Raw genomic sequence first — 22,670 nt, forward strand, 5'->3', positions numbered from 1 at the left:
GAATTCCCAAAAGCCACATGTTAGTGACACTAAAATATGTTGTTTCATGAACATCCAAATGATTCATTCTTTGCCATCTTGATGCTTTGTCATCACTAATTAGTACAGACAAAAAAAAAAATCATAGCATGCCCTGATGCTTTTTCCAAACAAATTTAAAAGTCTCCATGTTTTCGACACTCACTGAAGTTAATTCTAATTTATTTTCACTCACAGTCAGGAATCTGTGACCACATTAAAAGGACTGTGGAAAAGATCCGGGAACGTTCCCAATGCTGTATTCATATCCTGCGACTCACCCTCCGAACTCACTTGTAAAGAAACTAATTCAATCTTTCTATTTTCTAGGGGTACTTATGGAGTCCCCTTTCTTCATCTCTCTCTGATTGTTCTAGATTTTTTTAACAGCTATACCTCCAAACAATTTTTTTGAGATCCTTACAGAGAATCCCAAATACTTAGGGGCAAAGAGTTTAAGAATTATGAAGTACAATGTTTTTTAATCTTCCTAGACAAGAAGGGTCTAGGAGACTGAGGGATCAGGGAACTGATACAGAGCACATGAAAGGCCTCCATCGCCCATTTATTCCTTGACAAGTCAAAAGATTATCATGAAGCCACACTCCACAATTTTGTACTGTGTTAAATGCATTTGTTTACTGCTTCATTGGACTGAAAAAACACACACAGGCAGAATTTCATGCTCCAGCAGCTGACACAATTTTTCGGAGACACCTAGAGACACATTCTCTTCGGGAAAGCTGAAAGAGCTTTCACATTCAGGTTTTACTGGTTTGCTGAGGTAGTTTCTGTTCAGAAAACCTCTGATTTCTACTCTTACTGAGTATATAATTTTCTCGTAAGATGAAGTGATCTTCAGACATCTAATGTTTGTGAAAACGCATTTTTTGCCACCAGAAGTAAAATGTGTCAGATGTCCTGACTTTTGTTATTGTTAATACAGGTTAAATATGAATCAAATTATCTTAAATGCCATTATAGAAACCCTTCGTATCAGATGCCTGTTGGCCACAGGATTAACTAAAGATGGGCTAGAAGGAAGACATCTGATTTAGGAAAGGGTATCAGCCTGAATTTCATGGCTACTTATCAGCCAAAACCCACAAATTCAAAAATCATCCCAAAACTGGTGGTTAGAAATCTAGATTAAAACCAGGAGGGACAGATGGAAGCAGAAAAATGTTTTACCATTTAGTGTAAAACAGAAAAGTAACATGAGCATTCAAGTTCCACATCAGGTCAAAATCCAAGTCATCTGAAAATCAGAAGACACACACATTCACTGAAGAACCGTCTGCTTTTCCCAATTCAACCCCAAATTTGAATCTCAATCTCCCAGGCAGGCTGTAATAGTAGGCTATGTAGTGTATCAGTCTCTCCTTTTCCAAATTACAGAAAACAAATATACACTGTGTGAAAGGAAGGAAGAGAACAACTGAAGACTTAATGCACACACTCATAGGGATGTAAGAAACTGGTGTCCCATGGCCTACTCCAATTCAGACAAAGCAAGGACTTGGAACTTGCATCTCCCACACTTGAGATCAGACGTCAAGCCATGTGATAGAGCTATTCTGAGATACCCACGATAGGCTCCGAGCAGAAATTCTATCCTTGACAGAGCCAAAGCTGCAAACTGATCAATTTTGCAACTATGAGTTGCATTCTAATTGGTAAAAAATTAACTAAACAGAATTATTAGATTCATCTTGAGGCTGGAACTGGGGCGGGGGGAGTTGGAGAGGAGGGGCTTGGAAAGTAACCTCTTAGAGTAAGGCTACTGCTGAAGGTGGAGGAAATTGCCTTGCTGCAACACACTCTCTCTATCAACCAAGACACTGCCTTGGACACGTGCAGGTATTTCAAATCCCTGAGGCACCCTGAGCATAGTACCACAAGTCAGGCAAGCATCAGAGTCCAGGTCAGAAAGGGCTACAGAGGGACAGACCAGGCACGTTAAAGGCTGAGTTGGCAGAAGCTGTAACAAGGTGAGAAGGACAATCTGTGTGCATGTTGTAAGCCACACCACACCACAATGTAGCAGAGAGATAGGGCTGGGAGACAGACTGAATAGGACATACTTAGAGATGTAGGTGCTTCAAACCTCCCAGCTGTTAATCCTTTTTCAAAATGGTACTTCTGCTTGATTAACAACTGCAACTAAAAGCCAAACTCAACAGTCCAAAGTACAACTTAAGCATACATATCTGCACTCTGTATGGATTTTGATAACACAGAGCTGTTGAAGCATTTATAAATGATTCTAATCAAGAGTTCAGTTCCAAATGCAGTAGCTTGGACTCATTCTCACTTAACATGGGATTTATTATTTATTTTAATGGAAAAATATTCAGTCACATTCAACAAAACAAAAAGCCAGCTGCAAAGGCAGCAAGGAATGGAGAAGACATCCATCAACAAAGATGCTGCTGCCAAGCTAATGCCAGTACATCCACTATTCTTCTTCCCTCCACAGACAGGGAAAGAGGTGTTTTAATTGTTTCTGCAAATTATCCCACTGGTAGCTGCAAGTCACAGGTGTACAGAAGAAGGACAATAATGCATAAAGTGGGAGCTGTAACTGAAGATGTGAACTGTAGCATACAGAAAGATCACTGACCACTGTGCCAGAAGAAAAAAATTAAATTACTCAAAACCTATTGATTTCAGTTATCAATTACAGAGGAATGATATGTTAACCAGTCACTCTGTGAAGTGATTTTTTTGGTAAAGGGAGGCTCTTCTTTGCTCTTACACACCATATTAAGAGCAGAGTTGTGAAAGCACAGTATAGAAAGACTGCCTTTCATTTGGAGACAGTTACCAAGCAAATACCTACTCCCAGTCCAGCACCCCCACCCATTTAGAATAAGCTACAGCATCTCTGATTTAATGGGACTAGTATTTTTTAGAAATAGTTGATTTGTAATGTCATTAGTATGAGGAAAACATAACAAGAATCCTTTCATTTTGGCACAAGATACAATAAAACTTCCAGCCAGAAATTAGAAAACAAGATTTTTTCTTCTGCTACCTCTGGGGAAAAAAAAATACTAACAGGCTAATTCTAGAGCTGGAAAAACCTTCACTGCAGTTTTTACGTTGTTCTGTTTAAGCTATGCTCTCACTGCTGTCATGTTGGTTTGCCATAGCATAGACATCTGTATAGTCATGTTGTACTGACAAACATTTGCAGCAAAATAATTTCCAAGTGAAGGAGTATGTACCTACGTGTTCAGTTCATATGCACGCGTCTACCTGCCAGAACTATCTACACACTCATCCAGGCAGTGAACATCCAATTTCTTTAGCCAAAGTCAACAAAACAGCACAATCTGCTTTACAAAGCTGCAAAAAATGTACCTGCAACTACAGAAGTAAAGAAGTATTGCAGTAAGGTTTTCCAAGATAATTCTAAACAATGAAGAAATCTAAGGAAATAACAGCAAGAGGAGTGAATTTAATTGGTTATTTTGAAAGACCCAGTAATTAGAGACTACTTTCCTTTTCAGTGAAGTTTACATTCCAACTTATTGACTTCAGAAAGACTTTGTCAGAATTATCTTTCAGTTAGTTTCTAAATATTTGTGAGAGGATAATGATTCTTTATTTCAACTTCATCTACAGCTGATGTTCTTAATTCAGCTGACAACATTCAGAAGTCAAATGTGACTGTATCCACGGAAATCAGCTTTTTAAAAATATTATACACTCGTTTTACAATACAGATTTAACACTGGACTCTCTTTATCACCACACATGGTCCACACAGGCAGAGAAATATAATGCTCCTTGTAAGCGGACCACAGATGTGCACACTTTAACAAGACTGCCCCATAGGCTATACAGTAGCTGCATTTGGCTGATCATTTACTGCAAACAGCTGTCCCCGACACGCAAACTCCACTTGCAGCGATGGCTTTGTCACAGGAACACCTATCTGCAATCACAAACGTCAAGACCACCCAACTAATTTCATACAGACTAACCACTAGGCGCCAGAGGGTAAAATGATTCAGCAGCGATCAAACTAAACTGAATGTAAGCCAATACAATTCACACAAAAGATCTCAAAAGGCCTACTACAGCCTTCCTAGTTTAGTTTCTTAATTCAAAATCAAAATGGAATACAGATGAAGAGTTGGAAGAACCGAATATACCTTGATAGATATTTAGATAGTTAAATATCTACAGACAGAATAATTAACTATCTATTCTGTGTACAGCGGGAATGTAAGGAGATGAAGTGTTAAAGAGAAACCATTATACAGAAAAGAAAGTCAAAAAAGAAGCAGATGAGAGTAACCTGTGACTTCGACGAAAACCTGCAACATCCCTCTGCAAACAAATACAAGTCAAGTGTAACAAGAAAGCCACAAAAGTTAAGGACCAGTATCTACTTCTCGTACAATGATCTCAGCTCACTCCTCACACTGAGTGAGGTCATCTTCAACTCCAATTCTAGTAACAGGATGATGGAAATGGAAGAGCACAGTTAGGTCACCTTAGCCCTCTCCCCCTTCTCCTCCCTCTTCATTACCTCCTACCAATTCAGAGTAAATTTGCAAAGTCATATTCTCTAGTAATACTTCCAATTGCTTAGATGAAAATTCTTCAAGTAGCAGAAATTCAATTCCTTTCTTTGAGAGACAGCCTAGTCACTTGAAACTTGGTAATACTGCTGAACTGACCCATGTCAGACCCTTCCTCACAGAGGTCAAGTTTTCAGAGACTGCAGTTAGAAGAGCCTAGGGGAAAAAGCGAGAAGACAGGATCTCCTAATGAGACCTTCCATAGCCAGGTTAGCACCGTGGAAAGGGATGACAATCTACACACAATTAACCTAGAGGTATAACAACAGTCCAAAGGGTCATTTAGTATCAATACCTGAACTTACTTCCAAAACTGCTAGTTAGTCTTCTAAATCACTCGTCTCCTAAATGACTCTTAAACTAATTTAGTTTACAGTCACATTTGTGCAACTTATCTTGTATTAACAAGACTGCAGTTTCATATGACTGAATCCACAGAATATGGAACATGGAAAAGTCAAGGAAAATCTTGAATATTTATCCGTTAGGCAATAAACTCAAAAAGAAACATTTATATTTATGCCAGCCTAAATAAACTTTGAAGCTCAAGAAAACAATGTTAAGAGTTCCAAAGTACTGAAGATCCACTGAAGGGAATGTATTTCATTAGGACTAATTTTAAGTTCTTCCAATTACATGATGGTTTTTGTTACAAATACATGAGGTTTGATTAAAAGAAAAGTATCATCTTCCCAAAGACACAAAAGTTAACTCTACTGGTTACTTCAATGGATTTATATATTGTTCTTAATTATTAGCACCAGGTTATTTTCTCATCACTTCAGACATAAAGCAGTTATTTTCCCCACTGCACCCTCTCTGCAAAACCTAGATCAATGCAAGCAGATACGGAATGTGCACAGCACCAATCCCAGGAAAAGATGTACAGGGGGAAAATAGCAAAAACATTTAATAACAGAAACATAAAACGCCTGGGGAGTTCAAAAAAAGTTCCAGGGAATTCAACGCAAAAGTCAACAGTGAATCTTCGTATATTAGGGTGTACCCGCTGACCCGGGGCATGACTGTACAAAGCGTATGGCTGTGTTTTTTGTTTTGTTTATAAATGTTTGGTTTTGTTTATCCATGTGTTGTACATGTTGTAGACATGTTGAGCTTTCTGATCAAAATCTTTCCAGAAACGTGATGCCTACCAAAGGGACAAAAGCCAAAGTAGTTTCTGCATACACCTTGGTTTAGCCAGTTTTGATCATAGCCAGTCATAGAAGAATGTGCCAATCCACTGTTTGCCTTAAGTTCCTGTGATACTGTCAGATATATGACAACATTAGGGAGGAATAGTAAGAAAGGAATAGGGAAGGAAAGGGAAAAAAACACCCCTCTGGTCCATGGCATGGCGATGTTGACTGGGGAATGATATAGTTCACTGTCTCATACGTTTCCAGAACTGAGAGGCAAATGAAATTTTAGGAGCTTGTTTCAGAAAAAAGATACCCGTTCACACAAAGTACAGTTAAATGGTGGAACTCATTACCACAGGACACAGTAGGTGTAAAAAGTGTATGTGGGTTCAGAAAAGATTAGCTAAATTCATAGAGCAAAAAGCTCACTACTAATCAGACAAATAATTAATCAAACTGATTTCAGGCCTGATCCAATACGGTTCTTGCATCAAGCAGCAGGCTGCACCACTTGCAGTCAGATGGCTGGAAATAGTTCTAGAAATACTGGGAGCGTTTTCAGAAAAAAACTGAACCAACTGTACATATTTGCAGAGGTTGGCATAAAATTCTGGGAGAGTGTTTTACAGTATAGCAACAGACTTTTGGGATGCTTTGAGAGGGATCTTATTTTAAAGCAGCTCCTGAGACTGCACAGCTCACTGGAGCAAGCAGGAGGCTTGGTAGGAAAGGTTACTTCACGTATGATACAGAAAACATAAGCAGAGGTGAGGATTTAAGTAAGATGAATAAACTACTCGGATCTACAACAACTGAAAGAAATCTTGCTGGTAGCATATTTGGTGACATTTAGCAGTCAGGAAAGCTGGAGAAACTGAAGGCCATGCTCACAGCCAGGCACACAGTGTGGGCAGACACTGTGTAAAACTTCCCCAGGCAGTTCTGCCAACACATCTCAGCCTTAACATTCAGTGCTCATATCGATTCCATTTTGGCCCTCTCCTTGGCCATGCCAAGGGCCACATTTTTAAAGAGAGTCCAATTTTATGCCCATGAAGCTCCCATCTAGCCAACTGACTTAACATGTGGCCTGCACAAACCAGGTACAGTGCAGTCATTTTCTGAATACCAGCTGTCACAATTAAATAGAAGCACAACAGGAATTTCAGTTTCAACTCTGCAAAGCCTTCAGATATTCTCAGTTAAAAAGGATAAAATAAAATCTTTCTTTCTGCCTGCTAATCCTGTGACTCTCCCAAGGGATGTGAAAATGAAACTTCCTTTTTGCCAGTTTGTGCATTATCACTAGCTTAAGAAATAATCCTGCAATCAGAATAGAATATTTTTTCCTTGTGGTGTATGAGCTCGATGAAAATCTCACTCTGCCACGCCTCTGGGAACTGTGCAGTATTACCCAGAGGGAAATATACTAAAAACAGAAAAGAAAGAGGAGACAACTCAAAAAACATGAAGGAAGCATTAAGTACCATTTTATAAGTAGTTTTCATGACCATGCCTTTAATACCTGTGTCATAGTTTCTTCATCTATAAAATATTAATAACAAAGAATCTGAAGAGACTTAAGTAATTTGTTATTCGTAGACCACTTGAAGACACTCCACTGAATAACAACATATGTGATACTGGTGTTTTAGCTCTCATTTGGAGAGCCTGACATTCAAAGCAAAATTTGACTTCCTTAGCAAAAAGTGAGAACACTTGCATTACATGAGGCTGAATTTCAGCTGTCAGAGGCTAACATGAACCTTTGCTACTAGCCTTAAAAGTCATGTAATACACAGGTGCATTATTGTGATTGGCGCTGAAAATAAACTGTCACTCTTCATAATTCCTTTCACCATCCTCTTTGCAAGAAGTATAAAAGCAGTAAGCAAAGACTCGATCACATACCTCTCCAAAGCTAAAAAGTTTAACACTACATGCCCACATCTCAGCTGATTACAACTGACTTCATAATAAACATTACTGTTCCTTCTCATGAGTTTGCTGAGGTGCTACTGTAGATGTTCCTTAAGGTGCCCGAGTTAAGCAGGGTAAGCTTAAGCAGTTTAAGTCTTTACCAGTCCACTCAGGATGCAGGAACTGTCGTGTGAGCAGCTCACCAAGAAGATACTGAGGTAAAAAAACCCCTCTCATAAGGATAATAATCTCTTTAGCTGGTACGTCAGGAGCTGAAAGGGGACATATGAACAAGCCCTGTTTTGTAATGCCCTTCTGTCAGGCTGTCTCTGCTACTGGCCAGCATGCACGGTAGGTGAATTCTATTTCCTACCCGTTTGCTCACAGAAAGAACAAGCCCTGTAATACCTGCTCTCCCCTTTATACACAGCAATTATGTCAGAGGGCTTTGGGGCCATAGCACAGACTTACACCTCTGGGGGACCACACCTGGAGACCCCATAATCTGGTCTTTCCTGATCAGTCAGGTACTGATATTCCAGACCTCGCAATATAAAAGTGTTCTAAACACAATGGATTCATTTAAGGTTTTTACAGCTTACTTTTTATTATTTATAAAATGACTGATATATGATACTCCTAGCTCAGGAAGGAAAGAACTAGTAGATGGATATTCGTATTTCAGTATAGTATCTACAAACAACATTAATTATCCTCTATTATCATTAATCTGTCAGTACCTGCTTCAACCAGTTAATTCCTTTGACTTACCCCAATCTGCACCTTGTTACTATATGATGTTTCATGTTTGTAAGGACAGGAGACTGGCTGCTTGAAACTGGCAGCAAGTAATTTACATTTGGGCTTTATTAAAATGACAGCAAGCATCGCTGCAACCAAATGTAAAAGCCAGACTGGAGGAGGTTATAAAAAATTCAAGTGTCGAGCATTTCTCCTTTTATCTGACAGCTATTATTAAAAGGCCATATGTCATTCTGTAACACACAAAATGTAAACACAAGAGACAGTGGTAGAGTTCCACGTTATGAACTGAGCACCCTCCCTCTACAGATGGTCTGTTTCCTACAGATGGGACAGAACTAAATTGAAGCTGTAGCTGAACAGTTTCTCTACCAACAGCCAAAGACATCACACGTCCCCGGGCTGTTGGGTGCAGCGCCTCAAAGGCAGTACCGCTGGCCATGACACCCGATGTTGAGATGGGGCTGGTTTCAAAGTGCTATGAATCCATCCCAGAAGTAGCACCTACACCCTTGAGAGCACACCCAGCTACGCTAGTTGGAGCGGGAAATACAGCTCCGTAACTAAATCTTAGGATACTTCGAGGACTCATTCGTTACCTGCAACTAAATTTGTATGTATATCTAACCTTGAAATTAGATAATTTCAATCAGGAAACGTTTCAATAAAATCAGATATTTCTAAATAATTGAGAGGGGAAAAAAGAACCTCCAAACATTTTCACCACAACTTAAGCCTGGCCTTACTTTGCAGGCCTTTGTGTTCAACACTAAGGCTGAAGACTTTTGTTTTAGAAATTTCATTCTCAGAAATTAACAAAGGGCATTAATCATTAGGAAAAATGCACCACAGTCTTAGATATACTCACTTCTTTTATCCACAGCAATTTAGGTGGCTGCATTTCCACAGACATCACTCCTCCTACATAGTTCAAAACCCTGTGTTGCGTTGCATTGATGCGCTCAACTTGACTGACCGCACGATGGTCCATCCACATAATGACATTCCTATGGTTTTGTCCTTGGGAAAAAGAAAAAAAAAAAAAAAAAGAAAAAAAGAGATTATTTAAGTCTGGTTTAACCCCACCTTGGTACTGTAAATTACTAGACTAAGCTGCTTCCCACTTTCAATTCCACATAGAAAACTCAAATTCTATTTGTGTTAATAATCCACAGCAGATATCTAAAGATAAAATTCTAGCCCTCTGAGCCAACTTGAAGACATGCTGAGCACTGAGAATGCTGACTGAAACCAATCAGGCTTGTGAGCATCGAAAAACTTTGAAACACCATGCTCTTGTAGACTATCTTTTATTGAAAGAACCCAAATTTCTTGACAAAGTATACATATTTAGTTAAAAATACAAAAAAGCATTTCGGTGACTAAGAACTAAAAATGTGACAAAATCTCAGCAATTAGGTTATAAACTGAAATTAACTCAGCTAGTCAGCTAGAGAGGTAGTTACGGGGATTCTCTTTCCTCCTTGACTGTTGTGAGAAAACTACCCTAATTCCTTTCAGAAATACAGTTTTAGGGGGGTAATTTGCCGAAATGCACTCAACTTCATGACACAGCCACTTACGTATAATCTTGACAACACAGTCCAAAACAAGGCAGAAGTATGAGGCACACCAATATTTCTATATTAGAACTGTGAGACTGCCTGAAGCCACACCATTGCACGCCCATACCAGCGTGACAGTATTCAGTGCATTCTTGTCTTTATTTAACACCACTGGGTAAACTCAAAGGGGATCTCAGAGAATAAAAAATGAGAACTGAATTTGACTCAATAGACCAAAATAGCCCCAGACATCATTAGGCATTGAACAGATTGTAAGAGACTCTCAAACTGAAAAATAAATAATCTCATCTAAATTTAGCGAAGGACATTTTGGGGGCAAAGCTGGTTTTTTGAGAAGAATAGGAGAAGATGACAAATACATCTGAGAATAGAAAGGGAACATAAACAGAACTGTGATTATGGCGCTGTAACTACTGATTGGGCACACACCTAATCTTAAATGGGATTCACTGAAAAAAAAAAAATCATATCACAGACTCTTCTTGAGTCTTCTGAATAATCTACTCAAAAACTAATAAAAAAAAATTTCTAGAAAAAGGTCACAGACTGTTTCTGAAGTTTAGCACTGTCCTAGACAAAGACAGAACACCAGTGTAATAAAATACATAAGCTGAACCTCTTGCCAGCAGCTCCATGACAGAGTAAGCAGTTAGACTATGCTAACAATAACATTTTTATCATTCCTTTAGCCAGTATAGATGGGCATTTATGCACACTATAAAAGCTGTGATTAGTAAAGTCTGAAGGAGGAGAAAACATACAGAAAAGACAAATGAGCACAGACTTCTCCAAGAAGCAGTCTTTCTGAAGCAAGGTGAATGAATTTGATCTTAGGATGCGAAACATTTAGCCAACAGTAATTAATTCTCAAATTTATTTTTGCAGTAGAATTAAAATAATAAAACCAGAGAAGAATCCACTTGTAAAAATGCATTTCTATCATCTCTATCTCCAAGAGTCAGCCCCACAACTTGGCATTTGGAAGAGACTGTACGTTCACTCACATCAGTGGCAACACATGTACAGTAACACCAGTTTTTGTGCTGGAGTCCTACCTTCACAGTTGACTGCCAAAGGTTGGAACTGTTTATCCACAACAACAAGGGAACACGTAGCATCAAAACCAACCCCTCGAATCTGGCTAGCATCTACTCCACAGACAACCTTCTGCAAATATACAAAACACACATGAATACAAATATATCCATATATATGCAGGTACCATGTGAACTAATGAGTACAGAAAATGAGTTACAAGTTAGAAATGCAAGCACAAACTCTGAAATTTTTGAGATTCGGTATTCTTTAACATGTTTAATAAAAAAATGCCCCAAATTACCAAAAATTCTTTGGTTTTCAGAACTGAATTCAAAGGTCCATGAAAAGCTTTTTAATAGCTTTTTAACCTTACTAGCCACAGTCCTGGATAAAAGCAGGAAGCACAAAAATATCAGAAAATAAAGGCAGCAGAAAACTAGCAATGTTAATTTTCTCTCTTTTCTAAAAGCTTGGAGTTGAGCTGCATGTGAAACATGGACACAGGATTAGGGCCAAGTGCTTCCATCAGTTACTTTACTCAGTTCCCACCTGTGGAAGCAATGATCTTCTAGAATTGCTTTGATAATATCGTGTCACAGCTTTTTGTCTTGCAACAGTGAAGGGTCCAAAAAATAAAGTTGGTCAAAACCTGTAGCAGTGATAACACCTCTGCAATGCACACCTTTTCAAAAGCTCTGCTACCAAGAGTTTGGATAGCATACTTTTTGGAAGATTTTCCAAAAAAAATCACCACCCCAAAAGGTCTGAACTTCATGGCTTCCAGCAGCACTGGAAAAAAAAACACAACACCCACAGGGATTAAGTGCCAAGTGAGGATGCGAGACACCTAAAATGTAAAGCAGTAATAAATTGCCACTTCTCAGCAACAATAAAACTATCATTATTTTAATTAGTAGTAGAACGAAAGACTTTCACTAGACTTGCTACAGTGCCAGTCTCTTACTGGCTCTGTAAAGCTATAGTTTCAGAGACCATATTTTATGGCTTACATATAAGAGATTGTATTTAAAGAGGTCCAGAGCAAGGATAAAGCAATTCACAAAGAAAAAAATCAAATAAGCAGAATAAAAGACTTGCTCTGCTTTAAGATCAAGCTGCTCTTCCATATCACTCCTGTCACTCCCTTCTTTTCCTTCCTTCCCCCTCACCTCATCTCCTTCATCTCAGGGCATTCTGCAGAGCCAAGCTCATTAATGTTTGAAAAGGCTGATCAATAACAAGAGAATGGGTGAACTGTCCATCTGCAAATTACCAAGCATATCATGAATATTTAAAAAGCCAACCTTAGAACATGGAGCAGGCTGGAGCTTTATTAAGAAAGATGAAATGGCCTACATGTGCACTGCCAAGCAAGGTCACTCATTTACCACCAGCATGTGCAGGCAGATCCTTGGATCAGAGGGTACACATTTTCCCTTATAGTAAGGTTTATTTCAATCTGGTTTTATGCTTGATACTATCCACAAATGTATATAATTTGAGTCTTATAATACTGGATCCTCTTATAATGAGGATTATTGTATATGTATATGTATTGTATATTGTATTATATATGTATTTCTCTACAATAAATGCTCCTTTGTGACTCCAGTGCAGCACAATGCACATCTTCAAATCTATGCATTACCAGGTTGTGAGCAACACTGACTGCTCAGAGAACTGTCTTGTGGCTAGAATACACACCAGCGAAACAAAATCCACAGACGTGAATCCTGAAGGCAGCAGGTAAGTCCCCCCCCTGAGCTAAGCCCAAAGGAAGGCCTTTCATTCTATTTTCAGCTGTAGCACAAGCTTCTTTCACTCTGGCCTTCAGCTCCTCACCTGTGTAACACTGTGAGGCTACATCAGCCATATCCTCAAGGTGCCTTTAATGCACAAGGACAGTTACAAATTATACAGTAATACAGCGTGCACAGAATTGAATGTTAAAGGCCAGTGACTGGAAGACCTTAAACTTCCAAAACTTGAAGAGCTATCTGAAATGCACATCTTCATTTTGGTTTTCTTCGCATACCTTTGTGACTGAGCAACAAGCAGCCCATATGTCCGCAGAGGACTGCTCATAGTGGTCTGGTTGGGGCTCCCAGATTTGGATTGGCTGATCTGCGTGTGCCACTACTGTCCCAAACCCGTCTACCAAAGCCGCGCGAACACTTGCCGACCCAACATCAATTCCAACATAGTATTTGACTGGAGTCTGCTTCTTACTGTGCATTTTTAATAAAACCTGCTGGGGGAAAATAAAAAAAGGGGTTAAAAACAGATAAAATGACTAGGGATGGAAAACTGCTGAACAGGACAGGAGAGATGCTGTACAGGCACTTTGCTTGGCAACTCTTTTGCAGCAAGTCTTCACTTGGCATTTTTTAATAAAATTGAATTTTCGAGTCTTGCACTAGTTGTACCATTTTTCTTCAAATGTTTGTATATAAGTTGCATGGCACAGAAGCTCCTGGAAAGCAAATTGTAAATTTGCATGTAAGAATCTGCATGCTATGACAAAGTTCATGCACTCATACAATCAAGGAAACGAGCTGTAGTCATACAGCATCATGTCTACATAAAAGGAAAAAGAGGGAAGGAGGTAGGAAGGGAAGGAAAGGGTATGGTTCCAAACTCCGCATCAGTCAGGAGCTGGTGCTTTACACTGAAGGAAAATTTCAACTCAGAGACTCCTGGGTTCTCCCAAATTCTGGTACACGGGGAAGCTGCTTGATGCCTGGTAAGTTGGATTCACCTCTGGACAAGACAGCAAGAACCACCACAAATACCTCATTGCCTCAATGCAAGCAAATTATACCCCTGAAGCAGTGAAAGGGGTGGTGTGCCTGGCTCCACTGAACCCTGACCTGAAGGGGAATGAGGAGCCAAGAGCTGCTGCCTCCCATGGAGCCAAACAGCTAATGAGGGGCATATTACTGCTGAATGAGACAGTGAGTCAGGCTGAATTTCTGCAGAATCTGAAAACAGTTTCCACTCCCAAAGTGGTGTGATGTTGATAATTAAAATAACTTAAGTGACAATCTGGTACATACTACCCAATTTTGAGCACTCCAAAGGAAAGAAAAAAACCCAACAAACCACTTGAAAAACAAACCAGTTAGGTTTTTAAGAGTTATCCACCATCAATCCACACAACTTTAAAGATTCAGAAAATAATTTGCTGAAAATGTGTTGAGTTATGAGAGCATCCCAGGAAATCTCTGCCTACTCTCTGACAACCTACAAGAACAAAGTGAGGTTAAGTTAATTGGTTTAATTATTCACAATGAGTTGCTTATTTCACTATATTATGCTTAACTATTTGACATTTAATACAGTGACAAACGCACTGTACGTAATTTCTCACAGTTTGTGCTTAATTAATGGTTAACATTTACATTTTAATCAAGCTGGGAGAATGCTAAGTAAGAGCTGATACAAAGTATTTGAAACATCAGACAAGGACAAAGTTTAATGCTTGTATGAATCTCTTAAGCCTCAGAAACACACAAAACTCAGCTGACACACAGCTTCTGATTTCCAGAAAATGAATGGATCAATTATAATTTGATGAATACGCAGTATTTACAGAGCACCAAAATGGCTCTACTTAAAAACAGCCCATCTGTCCCAAAGAAGTGACCTGGATTACTTCTGTGTATGGAAGATGGGTTGGTTAGAGGGAGAGGCATAGGCAAAGGGGGAAAGATTTGGAAAGAACTGCTTAGTAGAACAATACGATTAGTCACATTTCAAATGAATCCTTTTTTTGTTTGTTTGTTTTAAATAGTTTAGTGGCAAAATATACCAAAAGCCTGATTAAAAAAAACAGTCAAACAGAAAATGGTGAAAGTTCTCTTTCTACCTTCAGACAGTAAGAGCTTATCATATAGCCACATAAATCATACTCAACTTCAGAAGCAATGTTTTTTACTTGTTTTATTTCTACAAGACAGAAAACCAAGCCTTTAGTTTTTTTCCTCCCTGAAATATCTTGAGTACAGGTCAAGATCTATCCTGGGGTGTCAGTTTGAACATGGTGTTCGCACAATGGAAGTGGCTGTTCACATCTATGGTTGGCTTGTAACCACTGCTGCTATTGGCTATTACAAATCTATAATCACTGAGGGTTAGAGGTGGCAGGTGAAATAAAGACCAAAAAAAAGGGGGGAAAAAAGACCGTCCCTTATCTCAGAAAACTCCAAGCACCATTCTGGATAATAGCATAACAGCTGAATTAGGACAAAGTTTCATCTGCACTTAAAATAGCATAAGCCAACACCTTGGCTAAAGAAAACTACCCAGCTTCCCCTCATCTTACCCCTTAAATGGTTCATGGAAATGTGGTTAGTCTGTGGAAATCTGTTATCACAACTTGTCCCATGCGACCGCTTTGTACTGCCTGAATCTGCCACTTCATGCTTAGACTACCGCTGCTGGGGGCCAGGGATGATTTTTTTTGTTCTTGGCTTGGACGGCATTAGTATGAGGAAGTTCTGTCCATCCCTAAAGCTCCTCCCAGCACAAACCAAAGCGATTATCACACCGTATTCTGCATGCACCATGGCAGGGTCACTAGAGGAAGTTGTACAGATCATTAGCTTCTAACAATATCAGAAACTAGAAAAAAGATCAAAGCTATAGAGCATATTGCAGTACTGAGGGAAATAGTAGCTGCCCTCTCTCAACACACTGATTCTGCCCAGTAGATTAGGTACAATACACACTAATCTTGTTAAGCAAGGTCATCTTGTTCAAGCGATGAGCAATCAGCTAAAAATAATGGTGTGCCATGAGTCTAACACCTAGGAATATTGGCAAGAAAGCTCGCTTTATTTTCTTGGCCCTGGCTCTATGACCTGGTCAGACTAACAAAAGCTAATGCCTCTGTCACAGAGAGGACAATTCTCCTGGTATCAGTGATTAATACTCCATCTGTCAGCTGGGGATACTTACAGCACTCTGCATCTTCCTCTTAGCCCTTGGCTGTAAAAGCAGTTTAAAGACAATCTTTTCAACAGATGATGCTCACTTTTTAATTTTGCACTCCATCTCCTCAAAGCTTAAAAGGCTGGCTGCAGATGCTGCTAGCTACTTGCAAGAAATTTTACTATAGAGAAATTGCATAAGGCTGTTCCTGATACTATCTCACGAATTTCCCTGTTTTTCCCTATTTCGGCACTGCCTTTAGCTGCTGACTCATAAAAAGAGGAGAATAAACCACAAGCTGCAAACTAGAATTTTTTTTCAACATAGGCAAAGATTTCTTACTTGCTTTTCACAAAATACAAATAGCAAAAGGAGTATTTTACATCCTGCCTCCTTCTCACACACACATATTACTCTAAATTTTTATTTCTCTTCCTTGTATGGTAGCCTTGATTTTAGCTCATTAATTGTTTTTGCTACTTAGAGAACAAGCTTAACAGATGTTAGAGAATTAAGCTCACAGTACCTCCTACTCAGCACTTAAAATTATGGCTTTGCATTGGATTCTTCCCACAAACATTTGAAACCTGGAACCCAATCAGCCCATGTAATGTTTACTTTCCTTTTTTTCCTTACTAAGCAACCAGGATGTGCATGTGCAAGTGACTGCACAGGAATCTGTTTATACACTCAAGCAGTACAGATCAGTCTACGCATATCCACTCTTTTATTTCTATAAATCAGTGGACATGAGAAAGAGTTAAGTGACAGAGTCCAAAACCAAGAACCACAAACCTATTTTAACTGGTCTTTCTCTGAGTAAAGCTCACCCAGATTTGCAAAGCAATACTTCAATATCTTATGAAAAAAGGCTAAAAGTAAATATTAACCCTTTTTTCACACACAGCAAGAACTAAGTTACTGAGGCTGTTCAAAGTATAGCATCTCTGCAATAGGATCCAATCTGTTTGCAAAAACATAATTCGATGCCAAGGGTTTTTCTGGAATACCAGTCACTTGGTACGTCACCTACTTGTCAACCGGATCCACAAGAAGCACTGTCATCTCTAGGTCACAAGTGTCACCAGTCAGGGACTCTGCCTAAAGGTGTTTCTTGAGAACCTAAGAACTCAGCAGTGAGGTTGGTGGAAAATATTTAGCCAAAGTACTTTATTAACAATTTAAAGCAGAATGTTGTCACTCAGTTTTGTTTACAGAAGATTCCTTTGGTACAAGAGGAAGCTTCAAATCAGAAATGAAGAAACTCTTTAATGGAGTTCAGAGGTAGAAGAAGGCCCCAGCACAAACTTCTTGCTTTGCAATTTGGATACCCATGTTCATTGCCACGTGCAAGGAAAACTTTGTTGTGCGAATAAAACTTTGGTTTGGATTTTGTATCTACTGGATTCTTAGCATACAGCTTCTGCAGTCAATGCAGTCATGAGCAAAACAGCAAACTGGAAAAACGATTGAAATAAAAAGTCCTAAAGGTCCAGTCAGACAGGTCAACTCCTCAAGCACAATATTCCTAACAAGACACCAAAATATTTGATGCATGGATGATGCATCAAATGGTGGGAAGCACTGGTGATAATACCTTCTATACCCCCAAAGTATCTCACTCAGGGAGCCTGGATTCTTGCAGCCAACAAAAAAGGCCTCCAAAACTTCAACAGTTTTGCCTGTCCATTGCAGAATTAGGGCCTCATATTTATAACTTATTATTTGAATTTGCAAATAGAAAGAGAGGGAGAGAGAAAAAAAAAATTTCAAAAAGACATGTCCAGCTTGACCGTGTTAGTCCATGACTATGACTATAACTGCTAAGACAGGACAAGAAGCCAAAATTCCCTCCAAGCACTAAAACAGCAATGGCCTCTTTCTTTGCAAATCACAGCAGGGACAGAATGGCTTTTCAAACAAGCATTTATGATCAAAGGGCTACAGCATATGATAAATATTTATATGGCCTATTAAATAATAGTCTGTATAAATATTATTCAAAATGTGCGTGCTGGAAACCACAGACTTCCCAGTTTATCCTTAAACAAATGTGCTAGTTTTCCCACATAGGCCATGAAAAAAAAGAAGGGGTGAAACTGTCATTTGCAAAAATATTTCTTTAAAAAAAAGAAAATCCTTAACATTGTTTTCTTTAATTTAAAAGGCATGACTAAGTAACCAAATGACTGTTTCATTACAACTACCTACTAAGCTCAGTCTGTCCTACCTTACTTCACGGTTATCAAATTGCCAGGACGTCCCTTTCTGTTAAAGCTGCAGTACAGGAAGGCTGCACACTCACATGCACGCAGGCTGAAGCTCAGCAGAAGTATTTATCAGCAGCAAGTATAGATTTTGTGAAGGACTGGCATGTCTCTTTTAAACTTTGATCTTTGGAACGCTGCAGGCTGCCCAGACCCAGCGATCATGGATAAACAGTATGTTTTTAGTAGTGCAGCTGTGCTTTTCTATGGATTACCGAGAAAAACATTAACAGGCTCAAATTAGGCTTCATAATCTTAGCGTGAAAAGATCTAAATATGTTAAATAAAAGCTGCTTTTCAATTGTAGAAAGGAGATAAAACAAAAGAAGCATTTTTGACATGATATTGGAAATTCAGCATTTTGATGGCTTTCTAGGGTTACAGTAAACTAACAAAAGTGGTGCTGGTAGAGTGGCAATCTCTTCTTGAAGACAGTGAACTCCCTTTCCTCTTTCAGGATCTTTAATTCCTGTTTGGATGTGAAGAGACAAAGAAGGCACATGTCTGTGTGGGAGAGTGGGAGCAGATGGGGAATTCTAATGCTGCGTTGAAGGGCAGTACTAATATAGAATAATACCCTTAAATGCCCAAGGGACTATGCTATAACTATCAACAAGCATTTATTTTTCAGCTACCCAACAGCAAACAAAACAAAAACAAGGAACAAAAGCACACCTCATCTCCCCTTTTCCCTTCCCAAAACAGAACACGTACATGCAAGAGATCTGTCTTAGGAATGTGAGGACTCTGTTAACAATAACAAAACTGGAATAAATAAAAAGCAAGCTGGAGAAAGCATGCTTCTTCACTAAAAACCAAACACTGCTAGATTATTTCATCCATTCTCTGTTAAAATTCTGTGGAGTTTTCTCACATCTTAGGACAAGGAAAAACAGCTTCAAATAGTGGAAGAGACCTCATTTTAGAAGTAGAATCAGACCCCAACTCCCAGCCCCATAATACCTAGTTCGTTCCACTGAAACTTTCCTAATTGCCCTCACCACATTGTAACATAACCTCAGTAAATCCCACCACAGGACTGAAAATATTCTACTACTTTCTAGTATCTCCTTTTCTCTCTATAAATAATTCACTATGTACTAATCTTCTGTAATGTCTCTCCATACCTTTTTTTCCCCCCCTCTCTCAGTGTCCAAGGCAAAGCCATTACTTCATCGCTGCCTTCTGCCCTTTGATTCTATCTTTTGTACTTTAAATAATTTCAAGCCAAACTACTTCCACCTGCTCTGATATAAAGCAAGACATATGCCAGTTTATCTTGGTGTAACTAATTAGCAGAGAAATGAAAATGACTAAGCAAATTATTCTAAGAAATGGGACCCAAAATTTATTTATTTTCAGCTTCTACTGCCTACATAGATATCTCACTCATGAACAGCAGAAAGATGTCAGCATGACCAGTGTCAACAAATAACAAGCTCTGAAATGTACAACAGAGTTGTTTTTCTCTATAATCTGCTCTAGAAGAGATTTGTACTAAAACAGAAAAATTATGCTCTCCTTGAACTCCCACTGGCAGATACAGCTCATAGGACAGTTGATCAAATAAGAGCAAGGGCATTCTGGACCCTGATTAAAGAGATGAGTGTGGCTGCACTGGCTCAGATGAAAGGTCTAATTAGTACAGTATCCTGCCACAAAGAGCAGAAGCCATAAGAAAAGCATATGCCTGCCCTTTTCATCCAGCGATACTTCCCCAAGGCACCTTCTTCCTCCTGCTATCTATAGTAGAGGCACTTCCTGAGTCAGAAATTTTATCTTTAGGATTAGCAGACCTTGAAGGCTTTTTCGTCTCTGAATTTGTTTGTGCTCTTTTGCAAACTACTGTAGTAATGAGTTATAAAGTTCTGCGTAAACAATGCAAGAAAAAGTCCTTTCGTTTGTTCTGAGCAGGCCACCTGCTAGTTTTGTTTGATGTGCCTGAGCTGCTGAGCTAGAGGAGACAGTAAGCAATTGCCCCATATTTACCTTCTCCACACAGTCATGATTACATCACGCTCTGAATCGTCCCCAGAAGGCTCACTGCAGCTAGCTACAGACCACAGGTGACGAGCTGAACTCACAATCAACGTGGTCAGGTGAGTGCTCATTGACTGTTCATGGATGTGGCAATACTATGGACCATAATACAGTGCAGTAGTAAGTACTAATAAGCAGCAAGTTATGATCCCAAGACCGCTTTGGGCAAGTAGAGATAGTGCTCAGAGATGCTCACAGTACAAAAATAACGTGTTGGTGTCAACTGAGAGGTGCTGCTTTGATGCACAGAGGTGGCTACAGAAGCCAGGGATTTCAAACTTCAGGCAGTTCCCAAAACACTGGCCCTCAAAGTCTGTCTAAACAGAGGAATCCAGGTGCTCCTCCCAACTATATGCTTGGAGAAGACTTAAGGCTACTGCTCACCCTGGTTTTCTTTGGAAGGAAGATCAAGGCACCCACAGGGTTGTTGCATGCCCTGATAGGCTCTGCACTGCAACAGGCACGAGGCTAACGCCGCAGCACGCCTCGCAAAGCAGCCGGGCTGCCCGGCCTGTGAGGCCAAAGACAGACCAGGCTCTCTCGCTCTAAGATTATTGACGTGACAGTGGCAAACAGGGCCACCCCATTTGTTCCCCAGCCTGTAACTACGCCACACAAAAGAAACAGGTTTAGCTCTCTCCGTTCCACTGCTCGTCTAACACCAGGAACAGCAGGAAACAGCTGCAGAGAGGAGCTCTCAGGAAAAAGGAAGGCTGAACAAAGAGCCACAAGTACACGCAAAATGAGATGGGGAGAGAAGACACATACACTACTGGGGAAACCCAACAGCTCCAAATCCCCCCGGGGCTCTCTTGGCCCTGTTGGGCTAGGCCATCACTTCAAAAGCAGGGTCTGATCCTGCATCCATTAAAGTCAGTGGCAAAACTCCCAGACATATTAGTAGTTCAGGATTAAACTCTTGACACTTGCGAACATCACAGGTGCACTCACACGTCAGCAGGATTTGGAACGCTTGCCATAACCTACAATTTGTCAAACAGAGGAAATGTTGATCAGTTTATGCCAAGACGCAATTCTCCCTCAGGAAAACCTAAAGAATTAAGAGGGTATAGAGCAGCACCCTTTCTTCTCCAAACCGTGAAAATGGCACAATTCATGCACACCAACCTATTTAGATCTCTTCCCCCCTCTGACACTGCAGCTGTATGTATCTCTAAAGGCTGTGCTAATGATCTGGCAGACAGACATGTCCCAAATGACACTGCAGAATGCTTGAAGCTCTGAAAGAAGACACTATCTTGTTTACATTGACTGTGAGGGGAAAAAAAAACACCATCTAATTATTACATAAATTCTAGCTGTAACAGCTTCATGACTAGTTGAAAGGAGGTAACAGGCTCCAAAATGACTGATGGATCCAAGTGGTTGGATCCACCAGCTTATTAATGTAATGCTGAGGAAGATCTTTCTTATTCCCGTGTCTCTGACACTTCAACCTACCCCACCCAGGACAGAAACAACGATCTCCTTCTGTTGCCTGTGAAAGAGGGGCAGATTCCTGTACTGTGACTTCTGTATTTTTTCATTCTCTTGTACACTATAATGGAAATGGAGAAACAAATAAAAAAACCAAAACAACAAAATGCGCACACAAAAAAAGCAGCATACAGTAAACACAACCCTAGCACAACTATCTTAATTTACAAATTATCTGTTTAAACTATAAAATACACAGAATGCAATTCAAAAGGCACAATTACAGCTCACGTAACCATACATACACTAGCTTTCAACTGCTCTCCTGGAGCAACCAGCCTCAGCACCATGAGCTTCAGTGCAGGGTACACAGGCTTACCTGGAATCCTGGGTAAATAAAGCCATTATGCTACTGTGGACACCAAATTAGCCAACTTAGGTTAGTGCTGATACTCTAATCACATCTGTAGATTCCAGTGCTACATCAAGGTTGAATTTGGCACTAGCGGTGTGATTACGTATCAGCAGATCAGTATAAAAATAATTTGTTCTGAGTTCACAGTTTTATGAAATGACAAAACATCAAAATTAGCATTCTGGCTGAAATCCACTGCATTTCCCATCAAGGCTTACACATTTAAGCAAGATCTGAACCAACTCTCTATAATTACTTCTGGCAGATACTGGAACACTTAGGCCAGTAGTAGATGCAACAGTGAAATCAATTTTTAAAGGCATGCTGTAAACCACTTCTTTGGAGATGCTCAGCCCAGAAGCAAACATGTGTCCATAAGCCAAATCCACAATTTACTATACACTGTTTGTTCACTCTTGCATAATAAGAGCATGAGAAGAATGACAGCCCTATGTAATTGGTCATTTTAAAATTAAACATTTATTTGGGCTGCAATTCCAAAAACACTAGCCCTGAAG

At 39.6% G+C, this 22,670-nt stretch overlaps 1 protein-coding gene across 9 annotated transcripts in view; it reads right to left on the reverse strand.

The window, feature by feature from the left end:
- The window catches only part of FGGY (FGGY carbohydrate kinase domain containing), a 150,298-nt gene that overhangs the window by 118,904 nt on the left and 8,724 nt on the right, over positions 1–22,670 (reverse strand). For 3 of the 9 annotated variants that reach the window (XM_074875914.1, XM_074875916.1, XM_074875917.1), the window contains 3 exons: positions 13,097–13,309; positions 11,079–11,190; positions 9,306–9,457 (listed from right to left, as the gene is read on the reverse strand). In XM_074875914.1, coding sequence (XP_074732015.1) covers positions 9,306–9,457; positions 11,079–11,190; positions 13,097–13,297 — 465 coding nt within the window. In that variant the 5' untranslated portion in view covers positions 13,298–13,309. Of the gene's footprint in view, positions 1–9,305; positions 9,458–11,078; positions 11,191–11,610; positions 11,785–13,096; positions 13,313–22,670 lie in introns of those variants that run through there. The other 6 variants (XM_074875913.1, XM_074875915.1, XM_074875918.1 and 3 more) reach the window with 4 other exon arrangements.

This window comes from Strix uralensis, chromosome 8, assembly GCF_047716275.1.
Source record: "Strix uralensis isolate ZFMK-TIS-50842 chromosome 8, bStrUra1, whole genome shotgun sequence".
In the NCBI taxonomy this organism is placed as follows: domain Eukaryota; kingdom Metazoa; phylum Chordata; class Aves; order Strigiformes; family Strigidae; genus Strix; species Strix uralensis.